This window comes from Nicotiana tomentosiformis, chromosome 9, assembly GCF_000390325.3.
Source record: "Nicotiana tomentosiformis chromosome 9, ASM39032v3, whole genome shotgun sequence".
NCBI classification, from domain to species: domain Eukaryota; kingdom Viridiplantae; phylum Streptophyta; class Magnoliopsida; order Solanales; family Solanaceae; genus Nicotiana; species Nicotiana tomentosiformis.
In genome coordinates this window covers 84,406,593-84,425,960 of record NC_090820.1, presented here as the reverse complement: position 1 = coordinate 84,425,960, position 19,368 = coordinate 84,406,593, and the positions used below count along the sequence as shown (strand labels likewise).

The following is a 19,368-nucleotide window of genomic DNA, read 5'->3' as shown; positions in this document are numbered from 1 at the left end:
AACCTTCGCAATGTTTACTCTATTTTGGTATGCATGTTCTCTGAAACTGCATAATCCAATGTATCTCTTTGATTCTTTTCTGCCTAATTCTGCTTACTAGCTTAATGTTGTTCTGCACTTAGCCTAATTAATTTAGACACAGTGAAGCATGCTTAGTTTAATTCATGATGACTGGAATGATATGTTTGACTATATGGTTTGAGCCATATTCCCTGCCTAATTCTGAACTTCTAACGACTAATTGGTATTATTAGTATGCCCTAACTTATTTAATATACCTTTAATCTGAATGGTGTATGCTCCTATGACTATGGTTATCACCCTATGAACTTCTGTTATGTCCAACCTATACCCTTAATGACTTGTGATCTTTTGAAACTAATATCCTTTGATTTAGTACCCTCCATGATACATGATCCTATTTGTGTAATACTATTTAAACCTAGGTTAGCATGATCTGACCCCTTTAGTCATAATTCAGTTGCAATAGCCTAATACCAGTGCATGTTAACTTATCATCCCAAGCTCCCTTGTTCCTTATCATAAGCCACCCTGTCCAGTGTGTTAATTTGTTTTTCTTTGGAATTCATTATGTGATTATCTTACACGGTAGCAAATGCTTTCAAAACCTATTACCCTACTACTATTTTTTATGGGTTGTTTCTTGTTTAACTCTGAGGCTGGCTGAAAGCCAAAGCCCTTCCCTAAGTCTCCTCTGTCAACCCCCCTAGTGTGAGCACTACCCTGGGTTCTTGAAACCCTTGGAAACTCTGACACACTAGGGTCTAGGTTTCTCTGCCACTTTTCCCTAATTGCTCAAACTCCGCCCCTCTTCTCACCCACTGGATTAAACCAGTTGATTTGTGTAAACGGTTATACTTCTGGAACTTTTGTTCAAACTATGGTTGCTGGATGTGGTCTGTTCTGTGTAAAATAGAGATTGGTTCTGGGTTATTGAGAAACTATATGGACATGAGAACGAAGGCCTGGCCAGGCTGGGTATATTTTGGGCCTGTTGTAGGCCCACTATAGCTATTCTATAATTTTTTAATTTATTTCACTAATTCGGCCTGTAATAATGTTGTAATAACAATTGGCGTGTTAGTAAAATTGGGAAAAGGGGGTTTATCTTAATAATTATTTTGAAATGGGTAGAAATCCTGCCTATATGTGTTTTACTTTGCTCAAATATGTTATGCTATTCTGTGTGTTAGATGACCTGCCTATAGGTGTTTACTTTGCTTAAATATGTTCTGCTACTGTGTGAGTTAGATAACCTGCCTATAGGTATTTAATTTATTTTACATATTTTACTTCCACATGCTAGAAATCGTGCCTATAGGAAATTAAATGACCAATGTCTCAATGTGCATTACGGCATACTCATTAGGCGCTATAAGATTCTGTTAATTTACATGCTACCTAATCTGCAATTTAAAAATCCTGCCTATATGTCTTAATTATTGATTATAGAAATCATGCCTATAGGATCTAAAATGAGTCTTAATTATTGATTATAGAAATCATGTATATAGGATCTAAAATCAGCCTTAATTGTGATTATAAAAATCATGCCCGTAGGATCTAAAATCAGTCTTAATTATTGATTTTCTTGCTCGTTTCCTTTGAGTGCTAATGTTAAACGTTCAACACTGTCATTGTCACTATTAGAAAGCATGCCTATAGTATCCAACTAAGCAGTTCTGAATATTCCTCTACAATTATCATTGCTAATTACTCCATAAATCACCTAGATATCATGCCTGTAGGTTTAACCTTTTATAACCTATAATCAGTAGGCAACTGCGTAGTCACTTAGAAGTCGTTCTAAAATGGCATCTTGCTCTGAAACTGCCTGCACGCTTGAATCCCAAGGTCACATAGAAACCATGTCTATAGGGCTTAATGGCTTTAACTTGTCTCAATTCTGAAATTATCAAACGCCTAATTTGTTTGCGTGCATTTGTTGTCCAAGTGTGGAGGCTAACTTGAGCCCTTAATTGCCTTCACATGAAGTTCAACTTGTTTTGTATGTCGCCTAGTTTTATTATTTTGAGCAACCTAAGTTATGTATAGAACCACCCAAAATAAAGGTTCAAACGCCTCATGGACCATAGGCATGGGACGGGTAGTGCACGCATAAGGCACAGTTTAGAATCAACTAGCACGCCCTAAGTAAAAACATAAAGATAGTAATCGGGTAGCAGGAGATGATAGTCTGTGCCCACTGAATAATATGAGTAACACCCACCTCGAGGGATTTACGAAGTATTATTTATATTGCAAGGGGTGATCCTTTAGACTAAAAAACATAGGACCCCCCATCTTGTCTTAAAGTCAATTATTTGTGTTTATTTGTAGACTTTTGATAATAATTGCCCAAACTTCTTGTCTTTACCTCTTGGTTTTGACTAATTCATATAATTCAAGTTCAGCGGAGACCCACAGTTGTGGACCTCGAGGAATGCCTAACACCTTCTCCTCGAGGTAATTTGAGCCCTTACCCGATCTTTGGTGATGCAAACTGGTTAAACCAGAGTTATTTGCAAATAGGTGCCTTAACGCACCTCTAACTCGTTAGGTGGCGACTCTCACTTTTAACACCTTCCTTTAAAAGAGTTGTCATGTGTCGAAACCCGATTTTGCGAGAAAGAAAGGGTGCGACACATGCCCGATCGGCCAGGCCATCTCCCCACGAACAATGTGACTTGACATGTGATGCGAAAGAAAGTTGTAACCAAGAGTAGTACCACCATATGCGCAATATGGCGTCTGATCTCCACCCGATCAGCTAGGTCGCCTTCCCACATATGCCGTGTGGGCTGACTTTTCCAATCCACAAAGGTTCCAGTTTCATCCTAATTAAGGGGAATAATATCACAATTTCCCAAAGGATCCAATTTCATCCCAAATAAGGGGAATAATCCCAATCCATCCCTACACCGGCACGTGTAGTTTCAGGGATGGGCCTTATGACCCACCCTTCCTCAATTTTGCTAATGATGCTCCCAAAAATATTTTTTTTTATTTGCACACATAGGTAACATAAATACTATTATACTCACCTCAACATCTTTCACATTGTATAAATGCTCATTAGTATTTCCAGTCATTCACAACGACAATATTTCCTTGGCTCATTTGGCCATTCACAAGATTCTTTATTCCTGACACAATGGCCGTATTTCATATTCCACACTTTCACCCCTTTCAATTTCAATGATCACCATCAAATATAACATATAGAAAATTTCATAATTATATACTTCAAATCCATTTGAAATGGGAACTTCAAACACAAATAGTTTCTTCAGAAAGAATGAGGCATGCCAGCCAACAATAGAAACACACATGAAAAATCATAAACATCAATACACCGTTTACTCTTGCAATACTATTCCCCAGAAATGACAATGTACAATTTCAACACATGAGTATATAGAACTCAAATCACACTGGATATATTTATAAAGTAAAGCATTAGTTAAAGCAGCCACTAATGGGCATGAATTGAGTACAAAAGCTCTTAGGCAAATTCTATTTTCCAAATCACTTTTAACACAATTGAGTCGAGGCTTATTTCATATTCTTTATCGCATTCTCTCAAATCATTTGCACTACTAGCCACAGTCATAACTTAAATTCTTGGCATGTTGGCCACACTCTATATCCCCAATTCAATTATTTTGTTTACGACCACCTTTATAGATTATCAATAGTAAGGCATTTCCAATCAAGACTTTTAGGTACACATATGAGCAATTTATAGTCTTAAGAATATTGAGATTTCCTCACACGATTTGGCATACTAGCTTGCATTTGAAATACGATTCAAAGGCACAACATTTTAATACACAACCCATACTTTGAAACTCACGGGAACATTATGGAATTCGATTCTGAGAGAGAAAGTTTAGCTAACATACCTTGATGGAGCTCTTTAGCAATATTAAAACCACCAACTACTCTTACAATTTCAATCTACATCAACATAATTCAATTGGACCAATATTAGTAAATATTTCCAGGTTTTTGGTCATTTTGGCATTTTATCAAATACCTAGAGTGCATAGCATTCAACTACCTCTAGTAATGGTGTTTCTTCCTCCAACAATACCACCTTACCACCAACAAGAGATACTACAACATCCTTTGTCCACTAACTACCTTCTTAGCACCATTATAATCATCAATGAACTCACATCTACCAAATCTTACTAATTAACTCATTACAAAATCTCTACCACACTCAATAATCTAGTTTAAGTATTTATGCCTTCCAATCACCATCTCATAAGTGCTAGTACTTATTCCTTGCTCATTTATTCACTAATAATCCATGCATGTAGGTTTAAGGGTGAAAGATTACCTCTTGTTTACCAAATCTTGAAAGTCAACTTTTGGGGTGTTCTTGAGATTTTGAAGAAATCCTATGGAATCCAATACAAAACCTTGTTGTAGCTAGTGATTGAGAAGGGAAATCATCATAAAAACACACTTAAAAACTCACCTTAGATGTGTATTTGAAGCCTTGGTCGGATGGGTGGTAGAGAGAAAGCCCTAGTCTTAAAGAAATGACTTAGCCCCTCTCTCTACCCGTCCTTGGGGTTATTTAATGGGCTTCTACGTGTGCGGCTGTGCACCTGGGCAAGTGGCCGCGCACTTGAGGCAGAAACTCTCAAATATGTGTGGTCGCGCTTCTGGGCGCGCATATGATATAGGTCCCATAAAATGGCCATAACATTCTCTATACATATCCAAATGATGAGAGGTTTAGTGCATTGAAAACTATACTCAAAGGGCTTTAGTTTGATAGGTAGATCACCACCTAATTCATTATATTTAGGGAGTTATATTTATTTGAAGTCGGGTCTTGTGCCAATTGAAACATCCTTTCCACTTAATATATCCAACTTGTTCCACACAAGTTCTTGCCATTGACAAAACTCCCCAGTATGTTCCAATACACCTTAAACATACATTATAAATTCAACATGATGTGTCTCTATCCCATAGGTCTCCTTTAATAATCAAACACGTTATTCCCAAATACCGTTGGCGCACTTTAAAAACTTAAATCATTAGAAAATTTTTATGGGGCCTTACATGCAGTATCTGAGCAGAACAAATGGTAGCTTCTCATGCCACTACTAGTTGTTGTCCTCCATCTTCCTTAATATCTTCTTGATATTCGTGTTGGCTGCTTGTATGACTCTATTCATTTGTAGCCTATATGTTGTAAGAGTTTCGGTGCTTGATTTTGAATGTTTCATACATGGCTCTTATCAGATCACTATTGAGACTGGTAGAATTATTGGTGACGATTGATTTAGGCACCTCGAATCGGCAAACAATATGATCCAGGACAAAATATGCTACAACCTTCTTAGTCATAGCTTAATAGGAAGCGAGTTCAACCCCATTTGTGAAGTAATCTATCACCACCAAGATGAATTTGTGTCCGTTTAAAGCAGCTGGTTCAATCAGTCTGATGACATCCATGCCCCAGGCAGAGAAAGGCCATGGCGAACTCGTTGCATTGAGTTCATTGGGTGTTACCTGTATCATATCAGCATGCACCTAAGATTGGAGGCACTTCTATGCATGATGCAGTCCGTCTCCATAGTAATCCAAAAATACCATGCCCTTAATATCTTCTTGGCTAGAACAAACCCATTCATGTGAGGTCCGCAAGTTCTGCCGTGTATCTCTTCGAGCATCCTAAATGCCTCATTGGCATCAAAAAATCATAGCAGACCCAAATCGGGAGCCCTTCTATACAGAACTTCTCCGCTCTAAAAGAAATGGTTGGCCAATCTTCGAAGCATGCGCTTCTTGGTGTGTGTAGCAGTTTATGGGTGCTCTTCTTTTTCCAATTACTCCTTGATATCGTGAAACCATGGATTTCCGTCGAACTCTTCTTCAACATGAGCACAATAAGCCGGTTGCTTATGGATTTCAATTAGAATGGGATCAATATAGTTCTTGTTTGGATGTTGTATCATGGAAGACAAGGCAGTCAGCGCATCTGCAAACTCGCTCTGAACTCTCGGAACATGTTTGAACTCTATCTTTGTGAACCTCTTGATCAAGTCTTGTGCAAAGTGTAGGTATGGCAATATCTTGGCATTCTTGGTGGCCCATTCTCTAAGTACCTGATGTATTAGCAAATATGAATCTATGATTACTAGAAATTCTAGAATATTCATGTCGACAGCCAACCCGAGTCCCAAGATGCAAGCCTCGTTTTCTACCATATTGGTGGTGCATGAGAATCTGAGCTTGGTGGATATCGGGTAATGTTGACCAGTTTTTGATACCAGGACAGCTCTGATGTCCACTCCTTTGAAGTTTGCGGCTCCATCGATAAACATCCTCCAACCATCATATGCTTCAGCAATGCCTTCCCTTATAAATGACACATCCTCGTCGGGATAATATGTCTTCAAAAGAGAGAAGTTAGCATAGTTTACGAAAATGTTCGAGAATGTAATTAAATGAAGAAAATATGGGAGATAGGTATGAGAGATATACGATATAGTAATTTTAAGAAAATAAGGGAAATAGGGAGGGGAAGTGCATGAAAGAAGTCAAATAATCCAACAATCCACACAAGTAATAATTTCATTATGGTAAGAGCGTAAGTATGTCCCCAGCGGAGCCGCCATGTTGTCGCGCCCCATTTTCTCGCAAAAGCGGGTTTTGACGTGTGACAACTCTTTTAAATGGGTATTAAAAAGAGAAGAGTTGCCACCTAATAATCTTAAGGTGCGTTAGGGCACATATTTGCAAATAACTATGTTTTAACTAGTTTGTGTTACCAAAGATCGGGTAAGGGCTCAAATTACCTTGAATAGAAGGTGTTAGGCACACTCCAAGGTCCACAACTTTGGGTCCAGGCTAAATTTTACGCTATGTGGGATTATTGTATAAGTTAAAGTAATATAGGGAGTCTAGTTTACAAGACAAACAAATTGCACATAAGAAACGAAAGCAGATTATTATTAATAAACAGGTATACAATCCTTGAAGATTACAAGATATGGTCTAGGTTCAAACAGGCATACCAAAATTATCAAATTGTTGGGGGGGGGAGGGAGGGTCCTAAGTCTCTTAGCCTAAAGTATGACCCCGTGCAACATAAATAATACTTCGCAACTCTCTTAAAGGTAAGGGTTGCTCATATTGTTCAGCGGGCACAAACTATCATCTCATGTTACCCAATTACTATCTTAAAGTTGTTTACCTATAGAGTTCTAGTTCAATTCTAAATCGCGTCTTATGCGTGCTTTACCCGTCCCATACCTATGTTCCAGGAGGCTTATGACCTACTACTTTGGTAGTTCTAGACTTCACTTAGGATGCTCAAAAATGATAAAACTAGGTGCACAATTAAAACAATTAGGGCTGCACATAGTTAACAATTAAAGGCTCAAATTGATCTCCACACATAGGCATAGATGCACGCAAAGATTCATGAGCTTATGCTACAAACTGTTGATTTTAACAGATGGTTCATTATAACCTTATAGGCCTGATCTCTAGGTGACTTATGACTGGCATATGGGGTCATTGAAAGTGCATAATTATTCGTCTTGGAGCCAATATATATGATTTCTAAATGAACAGCGAAACCCTATAGGCATTATATCTAGACAATAATATCTAGGTAGCAAAGTAATTAGGAATGGACACTTGTTTTACTTTATTCCTATAGCCATATTATCTACGCAGCAGTATGATGAGGACAACAGTAGCAGCAATCTTAATTAAACACATTGGAGTCCTATAGACATGGTTTCTAGATGAACGAATTTGGGCAATGAAGTTATTCTAAATGCAGGTTTGTTTCATTAGTCCTATAGCCATGCTTTCTAGGTGAGCCACATAATTGCAAGACGTATCAATGTAAATAGTTCTTGATTACTCAAACGAGATCCTATAGGCATGTTGTCTAACAACGCGTAGAAATAGAGTATGTTAAGGAAGTAGCGAATGAAGCATTTAGATCCTATAGGCATGTTTTCTACCCTTTAATACGAGAATTAAAGTATCACAACCCCCCACTTTCACTAATTCCCCATTATTTGTCATTACATATTATTACAGGCCTAATAAGAATAATACAAACTCAAATAAATGACCATAGGCCCAGCTAGGACAACTATATGCCCTACATAGATACAAATTAAATCAAGGATTATTCTGGGCTTTCGACCAAACTTGTGGCCTCATGTGTATGAACAGGCCCATACCCCAGATATTTATAGATATGCCTCAACTCCCAACACTAAACTGGCCTGACAATAAGGCAAAAGCCAATTCCTTGCTTACCCGTCAAATTAACCATTCAAGTGACAAGTTATATGCTAAGTCAATTACGCACTTAGCTCTTAGGGTTGTAGCTAAAAGAGAAACGAATGCTTTCTAGACCAAAGGAACACAAGCAGGATTACACAAGTTCTCAACAGGCATAGCATACATATGATAGATACAAATTATATTCTCCAGAAAACATGTTAAGAGATAGCAAGCCAAAGTTAAGTAGAATTTCCAAGTAAGCATGGTTCAGAATTAACCTAAAGGAGACTTTATACCTAAGAGTCTTAACAAGAAAATTTAGGAACACAGGTAAAGAGCAGTTATACCGAAAAGCCTTAAACATGAGAGCCTAAGGAAGACATGATTCCAGTTAGCTTGTAGCCAAGTAAAATATCAGATAGAGTAGTGGACATGGGGAAGTAATCACTTAGTTTGAACATGAGAAACTTAAGATATTGAGTCTCAGACAGATATCAATCATAACACAAAGGCTCAAAGTCTTAGAGAAAGTATAAGAACTCGTGGTAGGTGAAACATATCAACTTCAGAGTAACATGTCAAACAAGCATCATGACTTATCCAGTTTACCATATAGGAAGAATATGCTAGATATATTCATCCCAGTAGTTTTAAGCAATCAGTGAGCACATAATGATAACATAACATTAGAGTTTACAAACAGTAGAGAGACCTAATTGGGATAGTATTGGCATGAAGATTCCTCATGAATTGACTCTAATAAAGTAGCATATTGTACATGAAGGACTCAACAGGAAGTTACTCATTTGAACAAATTCTAGGCATGAATTAGTTTCTCACAAGAATCTAAGGCATGGGCTCATAATAAACAACAGATATAAGTACTCGGCTATACATAAACATAATGGTCAGAGATAATTCAGGTTGAACACATATAATAGTCATACATTAGAGTTTAGCAATAGCAAGGGAGCCTATTAGGCTAAACATCTACATAGTATTGTCACATGTGATGGTCAAGGATTAATTTGCAGAGAAATAGCAGATTATACATAAAGAGATTCCGCAGGACGAGACTCATCAAAGAAATTATGAGTAGGAACATATTTCCTAAGGGGTTTCAGTAGAAAAAGTTCAAGGTAAGGCATGAGAAAGGATTCAATATTAGACGGTCAATATAGGAATTCAAGCATAGATAAACCCAATCTCAAACAAGCATACTAGCTTGAAATATTCCAAATTGACTACACTAAATAAACATATGTAAACATATACAAGTGCTTATGATGGATTGCAGAAGAAATTCAAAGAACGGTCGACACAGTGTCATATTGGTTTAGAAGAGTTCACATAACACAGATGTTCAGAAGCATGAACACTAACAGGGGAGAAACAAAATTGCGAGGGTCTGAACACTTACCTGTTTGCAGATTTAACAAGCAAATAAAGGATAAAACCAAGTGCCATCAACAACTCTAGTATCAGTAGAAAAGAGCGAGAGCACCAGGACCCAAACCCCTGGTGCGTCAAAGTTCATAGGAGCTTCAAACGAGCCTCGAGCAATGCTTGCACTGGAATGTCAATAGAGTGGATTCCGATGGCCTTGGTTTTCAATCGGCCATAATCAAGAGTTTTAGAATAGTATAGAAGGAGTCAGAGTGAGAGAATAATAGTGGTTAGGTCCGTTTAGGGAATTGGGGACGGGGTTTATATAGTGAAAGATTAGGATGACCAAATATGGAAAATAATCAAATAAATATAAATAAGGAAGGAAAATATCACATGCAATCAGTAACAGAGCCGGTAAAAGAGATGAAATAAAATTTCAAAACCTAGTTGGGTCCAACGGCCATGAATCGGAACAAGAATGCAAGAATCATTCATTGTACAGTGTATATAGGTGAAACATCGCCAAGATCTTCACAAAATCGGAGTCAGCCAGGCCTGATTTTGAAAGGCACTACTTGCAAAAATTGGGGACGTACTAAGTAACACCATGAACACATGAGTAGTAGCGGAATAAGACAAGCAAATCACGAAAGGATTCCATCGTATAGCTGGATTCGGAAAGGATTAGGGGGATAAGGCGGCTAGGGTTTTGTGAAGAGATGAGGGAAATAGAGAGAATGCAAAGGCGGCTGGTTGAGGAAAATGTCTCTAGGGTTTAGTGGGGAGGGATATAAGGAGAGTGAGGGGTTTATTATGGATCGTTGATCATTTGAGATGATTGGCCGATATTAGAGGGTGCTAGGGTCGGGTATAGTGGGTCGCAAACAGGTGCATGTTCTTGGGTCGCTTGGTTTTGGGCTTCCGATGGGTCAATTGAAGTGGGCTTTAGCATTTCAGACCTCTTTGGTCCGATTTTGGGCTGAATTAAAAATAAAATGAAAATTTAACAAAATAAATTACAAAAATAGATAAAAAATAATATAAAACTATTTTTTTTGAAATAACTACTTTGAAAATAAATGACTATAATTGTAAAATTATAAAAAGTCATTTTAATCTAAAATTAGCATAATAAAGACAATTATTGAAAATATTGGCTATTATTGCAAACGCTATACAAATGATGTAAAGAATGCAAATATTATATAAAAATGAAGTAAAATATTATGAAATATGCATGTGGTAACAATTAATAAATTTGAATAATTAAATCACCCCTAAACAATTTGAAGGGATAGTTAATAAATATTGGAATAATTATAATGCAAGAAAAATTTATTTTAAAGCTTTAAAAATTATAAAAAATACTTATATAATCCTTGTAAATTGGGTAACAGTGCAAAATAATATTTTGAAAATATACGGATGTAATGACCCAGCCGGTCATTTTGAGTATTACAACCTCGTTTCCCCATTTACTGCTCAAATTGTACTTTACAGTTGTTGTGTAAATTGTCGGGGTAATTGGTTTGGGTCTAGTGAGGTTTTGAAATGAATTGGAACACTTAGTTTCAAGGTTTAAAGCTTAAGTTAAAATAGTGACTGAACGTGGACTTATGTGTAAACGACCTCAAATTCAAATTTTGATGATTCCAATAGCTCCGTATGGTGATTTTAGACTTAGGAGTATGTCCGAAAATTTATTTGGAAGTACGTAGTGGAATTTGGCTTGAAATGCCGAAAGTTAAATTTTTGGGAAGTTTGATCGGGGGGTTGACTTTTTGATATCAGGGTCGGAATCCGTTCTGAAAATTTGAATAGTCCGTAATATGAAATGTGACTTGTGTGCAAAATTTGAGGTCAATCGGGCGTGATTTGATAGGTTTCGGCGTCGTTTGTAGAATTTGGAAATTTTAAAATTTATTAGGCTTGAATCCGTGTGTAGTTCGTATCTTTGAGGTTGTTTGATGTAATTTGAGGCCTCAAGTAGGTCCGTGGTGTGTTTTAGGACTTGTTGGTATGTTCGGACGGGGTCCCGAGGGCCTCGGGTGAGTTTCGGATGCTTAACGGATCAAATTTGGACTTAAGGAAATGCTGGAGCTGCTGCCTACTGGTGTGATTGCACCTGCAAAGCTTTTAATCGCAAGTGCGAAGTCGCATGTGCGTGTGATCAGTTGCAGAAACAGCCATGTGAGAAGCTGGGCAATGCTCGCAGATGCGAGGAATTTGCCGCATCTGCGAGGTCGCAGGTGCGAGGTGTTGGTGCAGATGCAGACTGGGGCTGGCGTGAGGCGACCGCATGTGAGAAGGGGAATGTGCATATGCGAGCCCGCAGATGCGAGAAAGGGCCGCAGATGCGAGGTTTTGGAAGGCTGGCTGTTTCTATAGGCGTGCATTTTCATCCGCAAAAGTGGATGCGCAGGTGCAAGCCCAGGCACCGCAGGTGCGGAAATGCCTGGGCAGTGTTAAAAACGAGGGTTCCGAGATTCTTTCTCATTTTGGACATTTTTGGAGCTCGATTTGGGCGATTTTGGAGAGGAATTTTTCCACCCAACTTGGGGTAAGTGTTCTTAACTACTTTATGATTATATTTTATGAGTTAATCTTTATTTTTGGTGTAATATTATTGAATCTTCAAAAGAAATAGGAGGAAATTTTTATAACGTCACAAAATGAATTTTTCAAGTTTGAATACCGATTTGGAGTCGGATTTGAGTGAAATTAGTATGGTTGAACTCGTAATTGGATGGTTTGTCGTATTTTGTGAGTTTCATCGGATTTTAAAATGTGGTCCCCACGGGTGATTTCTGGGGCGTAATTTTGGATTTTGTGGAAAATATTAATATTTTGATATGAAATTAAGTCCTATAAATTATGTGGACTGAATCAAATTAATTGTGACTAGATTTGAGTCGTTAGGAAGTTGTTACGCGCAGAATGGAAATCTGGAGCATTGTGTAGCTTGCTCGACATTTGCATCCGGCTTGTTCAAGGTAAGTAACTCTTCTAATCTTGGAGTTGAGGGTATGAACCCTGAATATATGTATTTTGTGAATTGTTGGGAGGTGACGCACATGCTAGGTGACGGGCGTGTGGGCGTGCACTATAAAAATTGTGACATAATTGGTTACGTGGAATTTTGTAGTTAAATAATCTTGGTATTCTCCATGCGTTTTTTTTTTATGTTAATGAAATTGAGCTAAAAGGCATATTAAAAATTATATTGAGGTTATGTGCCAGTATTTGGGGACCCACGGAGGTCATATTGTTATGAATTATTTATTTTAAATTGAAAATTTATACTCAGTCATATTCAGTTCATTACATATCATATCTCAGTCTCTGCTGTTATTCATTGATACATCATATCATCATTTTGGGCTATTTTTATGACATTGTGAGCCCGAGAAACTGGAGAGATTGATGACTGAGTGAGGCAGAGGGCCTGATTGTGAGGATTATTATGGGAACGGCCTGCACGCCACAGCAGGCCATGTTGGCTTTATATATATTATTACTATTATATGGATCGGGACTGGCCGCCTGCAGCAGGCCTTATTATGGCACGTGAGTTGTCCGTGCGAATTCTGATATGATATTATAGCACGTGAGATGTCCGTGCAGCACGTGAGTTATCCGTACAGATTATTGCGTTTGGGCTGAAGGAGCTCCTCCGGAGTCTGTACATACCCCCAGTGAGCGCAGGTACCTACTGAGTGCGAGTGCCGAGTGACTGTGAGGCATGAGTGATTGTGAGGTATGCCTGAGTGGCAAAAGGGATTGTGAGGTATGCTCGAGTGGCAAGAGTGATTATGAGGTATGCCCGAGGGGTTGTATATGAGTGATGTTCTGCCCGAGGAGCTGTTTATGATTTTATCACTGAGTTGCATCGCATTGGCATGCACACATGACATACAAGCATAGAGAGGTATTTTCTCATGTTGTACTGCATCACATCATTCATGATTTTTCACACATTTTTTTACAGATGGGCATAGTGATACATTTGTTTTAAACGGGTTATCCAGAAGGAAAATGAAACATCTTATTTATTATTGAAACGATTTTGGGAGAAATTTATTGCTTTCAAACCACTCATATTTTTGGCAACTCCGGCAAACAATTTGGGTTTTCACTTATGTATTTGAAAGGAAGAACAATTATTTTTGAAATCATGATTTAGCTGAGCATTTTATCTCTGAGTTACTTCTGGTATTATTTGCTTTATGTTATTATGGACTGTTGTGGACTATTGGTTATGGACCCGACCTTGGTAGAAGCTCATCACTACTTTCAACCTACGGCTAGGTTTGTTACTTACTCAGTTCATGATGTCGGTTGTATTGATACTACACTTCTGCACATTGCGTGCAGATGTTGGCTGCTGTTGTTGCTGTGCTCGATTGTTGCGGGACTTGAAGATGTACCTGCGTTCCTGTTGTAGCTGCCTCTTGTTCAGGGTAGCCTTGGATTTATAAAAGCTCTGTTTATGTACTATTCAAACAGACTATGTATTTATTTCATTTCCGCTTTGTATACTCTATTCTTAGAAGCTCATAATTTGTACTACCAATTCTTGGGGATTGTACAATATTAAGACCTTTATTTACTTAAATTGCTTTAATAATTATTATTGAAATTGGATAGTTGATAATTGGCTTACCTAACAGGTTGGGTTAGGTGTCATCACAACTAGTTAGATTTTGGGTCGTGACAACGGAGTACTCTATAAAATATGAGAACAAAATTATCAACATCTATCATTAGATATGTACATTTTCTCCTCTAAAATGGAAAATAATCATTTCATTACTCTATAAGCAACTTTAAATTTAATGGTTGAACAAATCACTTTGACTATATTTAGGTATTACTTTTACTATGTTTCTGAAAATATACAACATTAGTTTTATACCATTAATGTCACGGTCAATATGATATGGATTTTCTCAATTTGACCTAGTAAATCAAGGAAACATAATTCAAATGGAAAAACAATAATGATGAGTTTATGAAAATATACAACAATAATTTTATACCATAAATGTCACGGTCAATATGATATGGATTTTCTCAATTTGACCTAGTAAATCAAAGAAACATAATTCAAATGGAAAAAAAGTAATGATGATTAAGGAATACTTCTATATTACGATAATCAGAAGCTATGCTATATTGCACTATTTAAATAAAGGCATAACGATTGTAGCTTAGCCATAAAGTATAGAGAAGCAGTTCTTGTCTTTTGGAGAATTGTCAGGTATGTGAGTATTCCTTTTATTATTTTTTCTTGAGTTGAAGTTGAAGTTGACATTTGGGCGTGTTTGGAAAATGTTTTCCATAGAAAATATTTTTATGCAAAATGAGTAGTTTTATCACTTATTTTTCTTTGTTTGGTTGGTGAGTGGAAAACGTTTTTCGGAAAATATTTTCTAGTGTTTCGTTAGAGAGTAGAAAATATTTTTTAGGAAAATAATTTTTTATTCTCCTCACCCTCTTTCCCCAAGTCCCCATGTTTTCTTGCTCCCCACTCCCCTCCCCAAAACCCAACGTTTTCAGGACTCTATTTTTGTTCAACAATTTAATTATTCTTCTAAATATTTACACAAAAAAATCCATAACTATAAAGAAAATACTCTTTTTTGGTTAAAAAAGAAAGTACTCTTTCTAGAAGATGAAAATAAAGTAATCATTTTATTTAAATAAATGAAAATATTTTTTCAACATCATGAAAAGAAGATACTGTTTTTGTTGAAATGAAAAAAAAAATATTTTTTCTACATCATAAAAAGAAAATATTTTTTTTTGTTGAAATGAAAGAAAATATTTTTCTACATCATGAAAAGAAAATACTTTTTTTTGTTAAAATATTTTTCCTACTAAGAAAATATTAGGGTGGGGGTGGGAGCGAGGGTGGTGAGGTAGGGTAGGTTAGGGGTGGGGTGGGTTAGGTAGGGGTGTGGGGTGGATTGGTGGGGATGGGGAATAGAGTGAGGAATATTGAAAAAGTATTTTGGAAAATATTTTTCCTTTTCTTGGTAGGGAAAATATTTTCTACCAACTGGAGAAAAATGAGTTCATGAGTAAAATATTTTCCAAAATATTTAAACCAACCAAACATGGAAAAATCGAAAAATATTTTTCGGAAAATATTTTCCTTCATACCAAACACACCCGATTGTAATGACTTATGAAATGCATTATGTGTCTAGTTGGATATATAAATTAGAATTATAATGTTTCTTTAAATTAATTGGTTTCAAGTAATATACATATATATATATATATATATATATATATATATATATATATATATATATATATAGTATATATATGAATTCAGTAGTGATATGAAATTTGTTTACCTCAATCAATAGATTGAAATTATAATACCACAGCAGATACTTTATTTTCATCTTTTCTGGTCTTATTTTGTCATTGTTTTTCCTATTTTTACTTTGAAATAACTATTCAAAAAAGTTAATTAGCAAGAGATAAATAAGCACATAAACACAAAGTTAAAGAATTGGAGAACCTCAATCCTCTATTATTAGTTGTATGCAAGGAATCAAATTTTACCTTGCTTCTTTAAGTATTCAAACTAACTTATATTCTGGTACATGAATAAATTTCTTTATAACTCGATTCATGGACGTTGTACTATTATCTTATCTAATTTCCATGATTCAAATAATGTGATTTTTCAGTTTTTACAATGATGATACAACAGCGGGCAATAGGTTACATATTTGTACTTGCCATATCTCTTCTTCTGAGCTGCAATGAGGTCCAAGGAAGAACAAAATTATCCTACCTTGAAGACTTAGAATTAGAGAAGCAGTTAAAGCTTTTAAACAAGCCAGCTGTAAAATCCATCAAGGTATTATTTTTTGTTGGTATGCGCTGTAAATAAAGAAAATCTTTGTTACAATTATTTGTTATTTTGTTCAATAGTAATAGAATGATTAATGTTTTCTTTAATAATATTCTACTCCTAAGCAATCAATTGCATTTAGAATATAAATGTGACTAAGAAATGTCACCTTCCTAAGCAAAATTTATAAATGACATAGTATATTTACTATTGGATCTACAGACGGAATATGGTGATATATACGATTGTGTGAATTTCTACCAACAGCCTGCATTTGACCATCCATTATTGCAAAATCACACATTTCACCCTCAGGTTTGTCTCTACATCATTCTCTTAAGTCCAAATTAAAACTAATTATATTATAATATATGTTGATATTAATATTGTTTTTGAGGTTTTCATGCAAACAGATGAAACCAACATTGCCTATAGTGAAAGAGTATTCCGACGAATCAATAACTGGTTGGCCTTTGGGAAGAGGAGTCGGTTGTCCAAAAGGAACAGTTCCCATAAGAAGAACTACTAAAGATGACCTGATCAGACAAAAACTTATGCCACCCGCAGAGGATGTCTCTTTCAGCACTTCGTTTTCCTATGTAAGATTATGAATTTAACTATATTAAATTTAATGACGATAGCTATTATACCTTCTTATAACAATACTTATCTCATGATAAAATTCTTACTGTATGTAGGGAAACAACTTGAGTAATAAAGTAACTTTTCCTTCCAAAGGGTACAAGGTAAGTATCCAGGAATTAATATTTCATCGTATTTCTTTGAATTTACTGTTGTAGTGTTATTTCTTCATAGGACAAGATAAGTAATACAATAGCTTAAATAATAATCATTCTTCTCAAATACAGCAAGTTTACTAGATGCTTCATGGGGACAATGAGAGAAAAAAGAGAGAGAAAAGCAAAACTTAAGAAAATGTTGGGCAATTCAAGATAACAAATAGATTTTTTTAGCCGTTGTATGACCTCATGTTTTCTGTTATTTAGCTTGCTATTGTTCAAACCGAAAATAATCCAAGCAACAAGTTTGGAGGAGCTGGTATGGTGACTGCTATTTATACTCCTCGTGTGAAAGGCCAACAAAATAGTGCTTGTCGGTTGAAAATACAAAAAGGATCAGAAAATATACAAGTTGGATGGAGAGTATGTATCTTGACTTTTATTAATAGTTCATTATCTTCTCCTTATATTACTTATAATCTCTCTGTTGGTGAGTATCAACAAGTTTTTCTAACTCTCAACCTGCAATCATATTTTTTCTATCTTTACAAATGCTTTTATCGTCTCTTTAGCTGTGTATTATTTTGGTATAATATTATTGCAGGTGGATCCTACACTTTATGGAGATGGTCGAAGTAGGCTATATACACATTTTCAAGTGAGTTATTTATAACTTTTTTTGAATATTATTCTTACCTTTTGTATAACATGGGCATGTCTTATATATCTTACCATTAATCTATATTCATGACATCTGAGTAACAAAGTATATGTTGCTTTTCTTTTGTAGGCAGGAAAAAATCAATGTTTTAATACACAATGTCCAGGATTTGTTATTGTAAACACAGATATACCTTTAGATTTTGTATACTCTCCTGTTACACAACGTGGAAGTAAGGATGCGTGGGTAGATAAAATGTACATAACGCGGGTAAATTAGTCTTAGACCTATTTCAGTAATTCATGAGTTATTTGATACTCTATTAATGTATAACACTAAAATATTTTTCCTTTTTGTCTTTTTTGAAAACTAAAGGACATTGTCAACGGGAACTGGTGGCTTTTGCTCACGCGAAATCAAACACAAGTTGGTTTTTGGCCAAAACAGATTTTTGATGAATTGAATGACTTTGCATCAACGATTGAATGGGGCGGAGTAGTATATAGTCCACCTGGGGTACTTGAACCTCCAATGGGCTCAAGCTTTTTTCCAATAGGAGACACACGTTATGATGCATATTGTAGGAATATTGGGACAATAGATGACAATGGCCAAGAAACAGAAGCTGGCAACTTAATACCTTACATGACCAATCCTGATCTATACAAGGTTGTCGATGCTCCAAGTGAGGGATCTAGTTTTAAGCATTCAGTCTTTTATGGGGGCCCTGGTGAAAGCATAGAGGTCTAACCTAAATAAGTTATGTCAAATACTACTGAATTGATAAGGAATCAATACGCTTTATAAATTAATTTACTATAGAGATTATAATGCGTAAATTTATCTCAATATATCTTTTAATTCTATAAGGAAATGGTGCAATATTTCTTTTCTTACCTTTGATACTTGATCATAATTTTTGTTGCGCGAGTTCTTTGTATTTTCATCTTTATTTTATTCTTTTCTTCGCTCACAACTTTTGGAGGATAGTTCTCTTGTCTTTTTACCTTATTCTTGACGTAGAAAACCTTTTTATTTTGTTATGTATTGTATACGGTCGAAATCGGGCATACCCTATTTCGTTAGCAGGGGAGTTGCCTCGAAGGTAACCTCATAATAGATCAGGCTCGAGCTCGAAGATAGAAAACAAGCCTGGAGATCGAAGTGTTCATTGAGATCGAGGCCAGTAACAATCGAGATCAAGCATGACTGACTTTGAGTAAGGCGTAATAACGGAATGGCGAGATATCAGTAACCGGTCGAAGATCACGGCCGAAATTCCGGAACAGATCAAATCAAAGCGGTTATTAGTGCCAATCATGGAATCTACTTCCGTTATTAGAGTTATACCTTATTTAGGATTCCTCTATTATATAAAGAGGGATCCCATTCACTTGTAAGGT

General features: G+C 36.1%; 1 protein-coding gene across 1 annotated transcript; it reads left to right on the top strand.

The window, feature by feature from the left end:
• Positions 1–14,875: 14,875 nt before the first annotated feature.
• On the top strand, positions 14,876–18,775 carry LOC104112424 (protein neprosin-like). The gene is made up of 9 exons (XM_070186163.1): positions 14,876–14,950; positions 16,398–16,570; positions 16,787–16,879; positions 16,978–17,163; positions 17,263–17,310; positions 17,572–17,727; positions 17,909–17,962; positions 18,095–18,235; positions 18,341–18,775. Exons 2-9 carry the CDS (start codon positions 16,406–16,408, stop codon positions 18,713–18,715), a joined length of 1,218 nt encoding a protein of 405 aa, XP_070042264.1. The 5' UTR covers positions 14,876–14,950; positions 16,398–16,405; the 3' UTR covers positions 18,716–18,775.
• The last annotated feature ends 593 nt before the right edge of the window (positions 18,776–19,368 follow it).

Coding starts and splice junctions, on each gene's coding strand:
- LOC104112424 (XM_070186163.1), top strand. CDS start 16,406: ATGATGATACAACAGCGGGCAATAGGTTACATATTTGTACTTGCCATA. Junction 16,880..16,977: donor ATCACACATTTCACCCTCAG/GTTTGTCTCTAC, acceptor TCATGCAAACAG/ATGAAACCAACATTGCCTAT. Junction 17,963..18,094: donor GGCTATATACACATTTTCAA/GTGAGTTATTTA, acceptor TTTCTTTTGTAG/GCAGGAAAAAATCAATGTTT.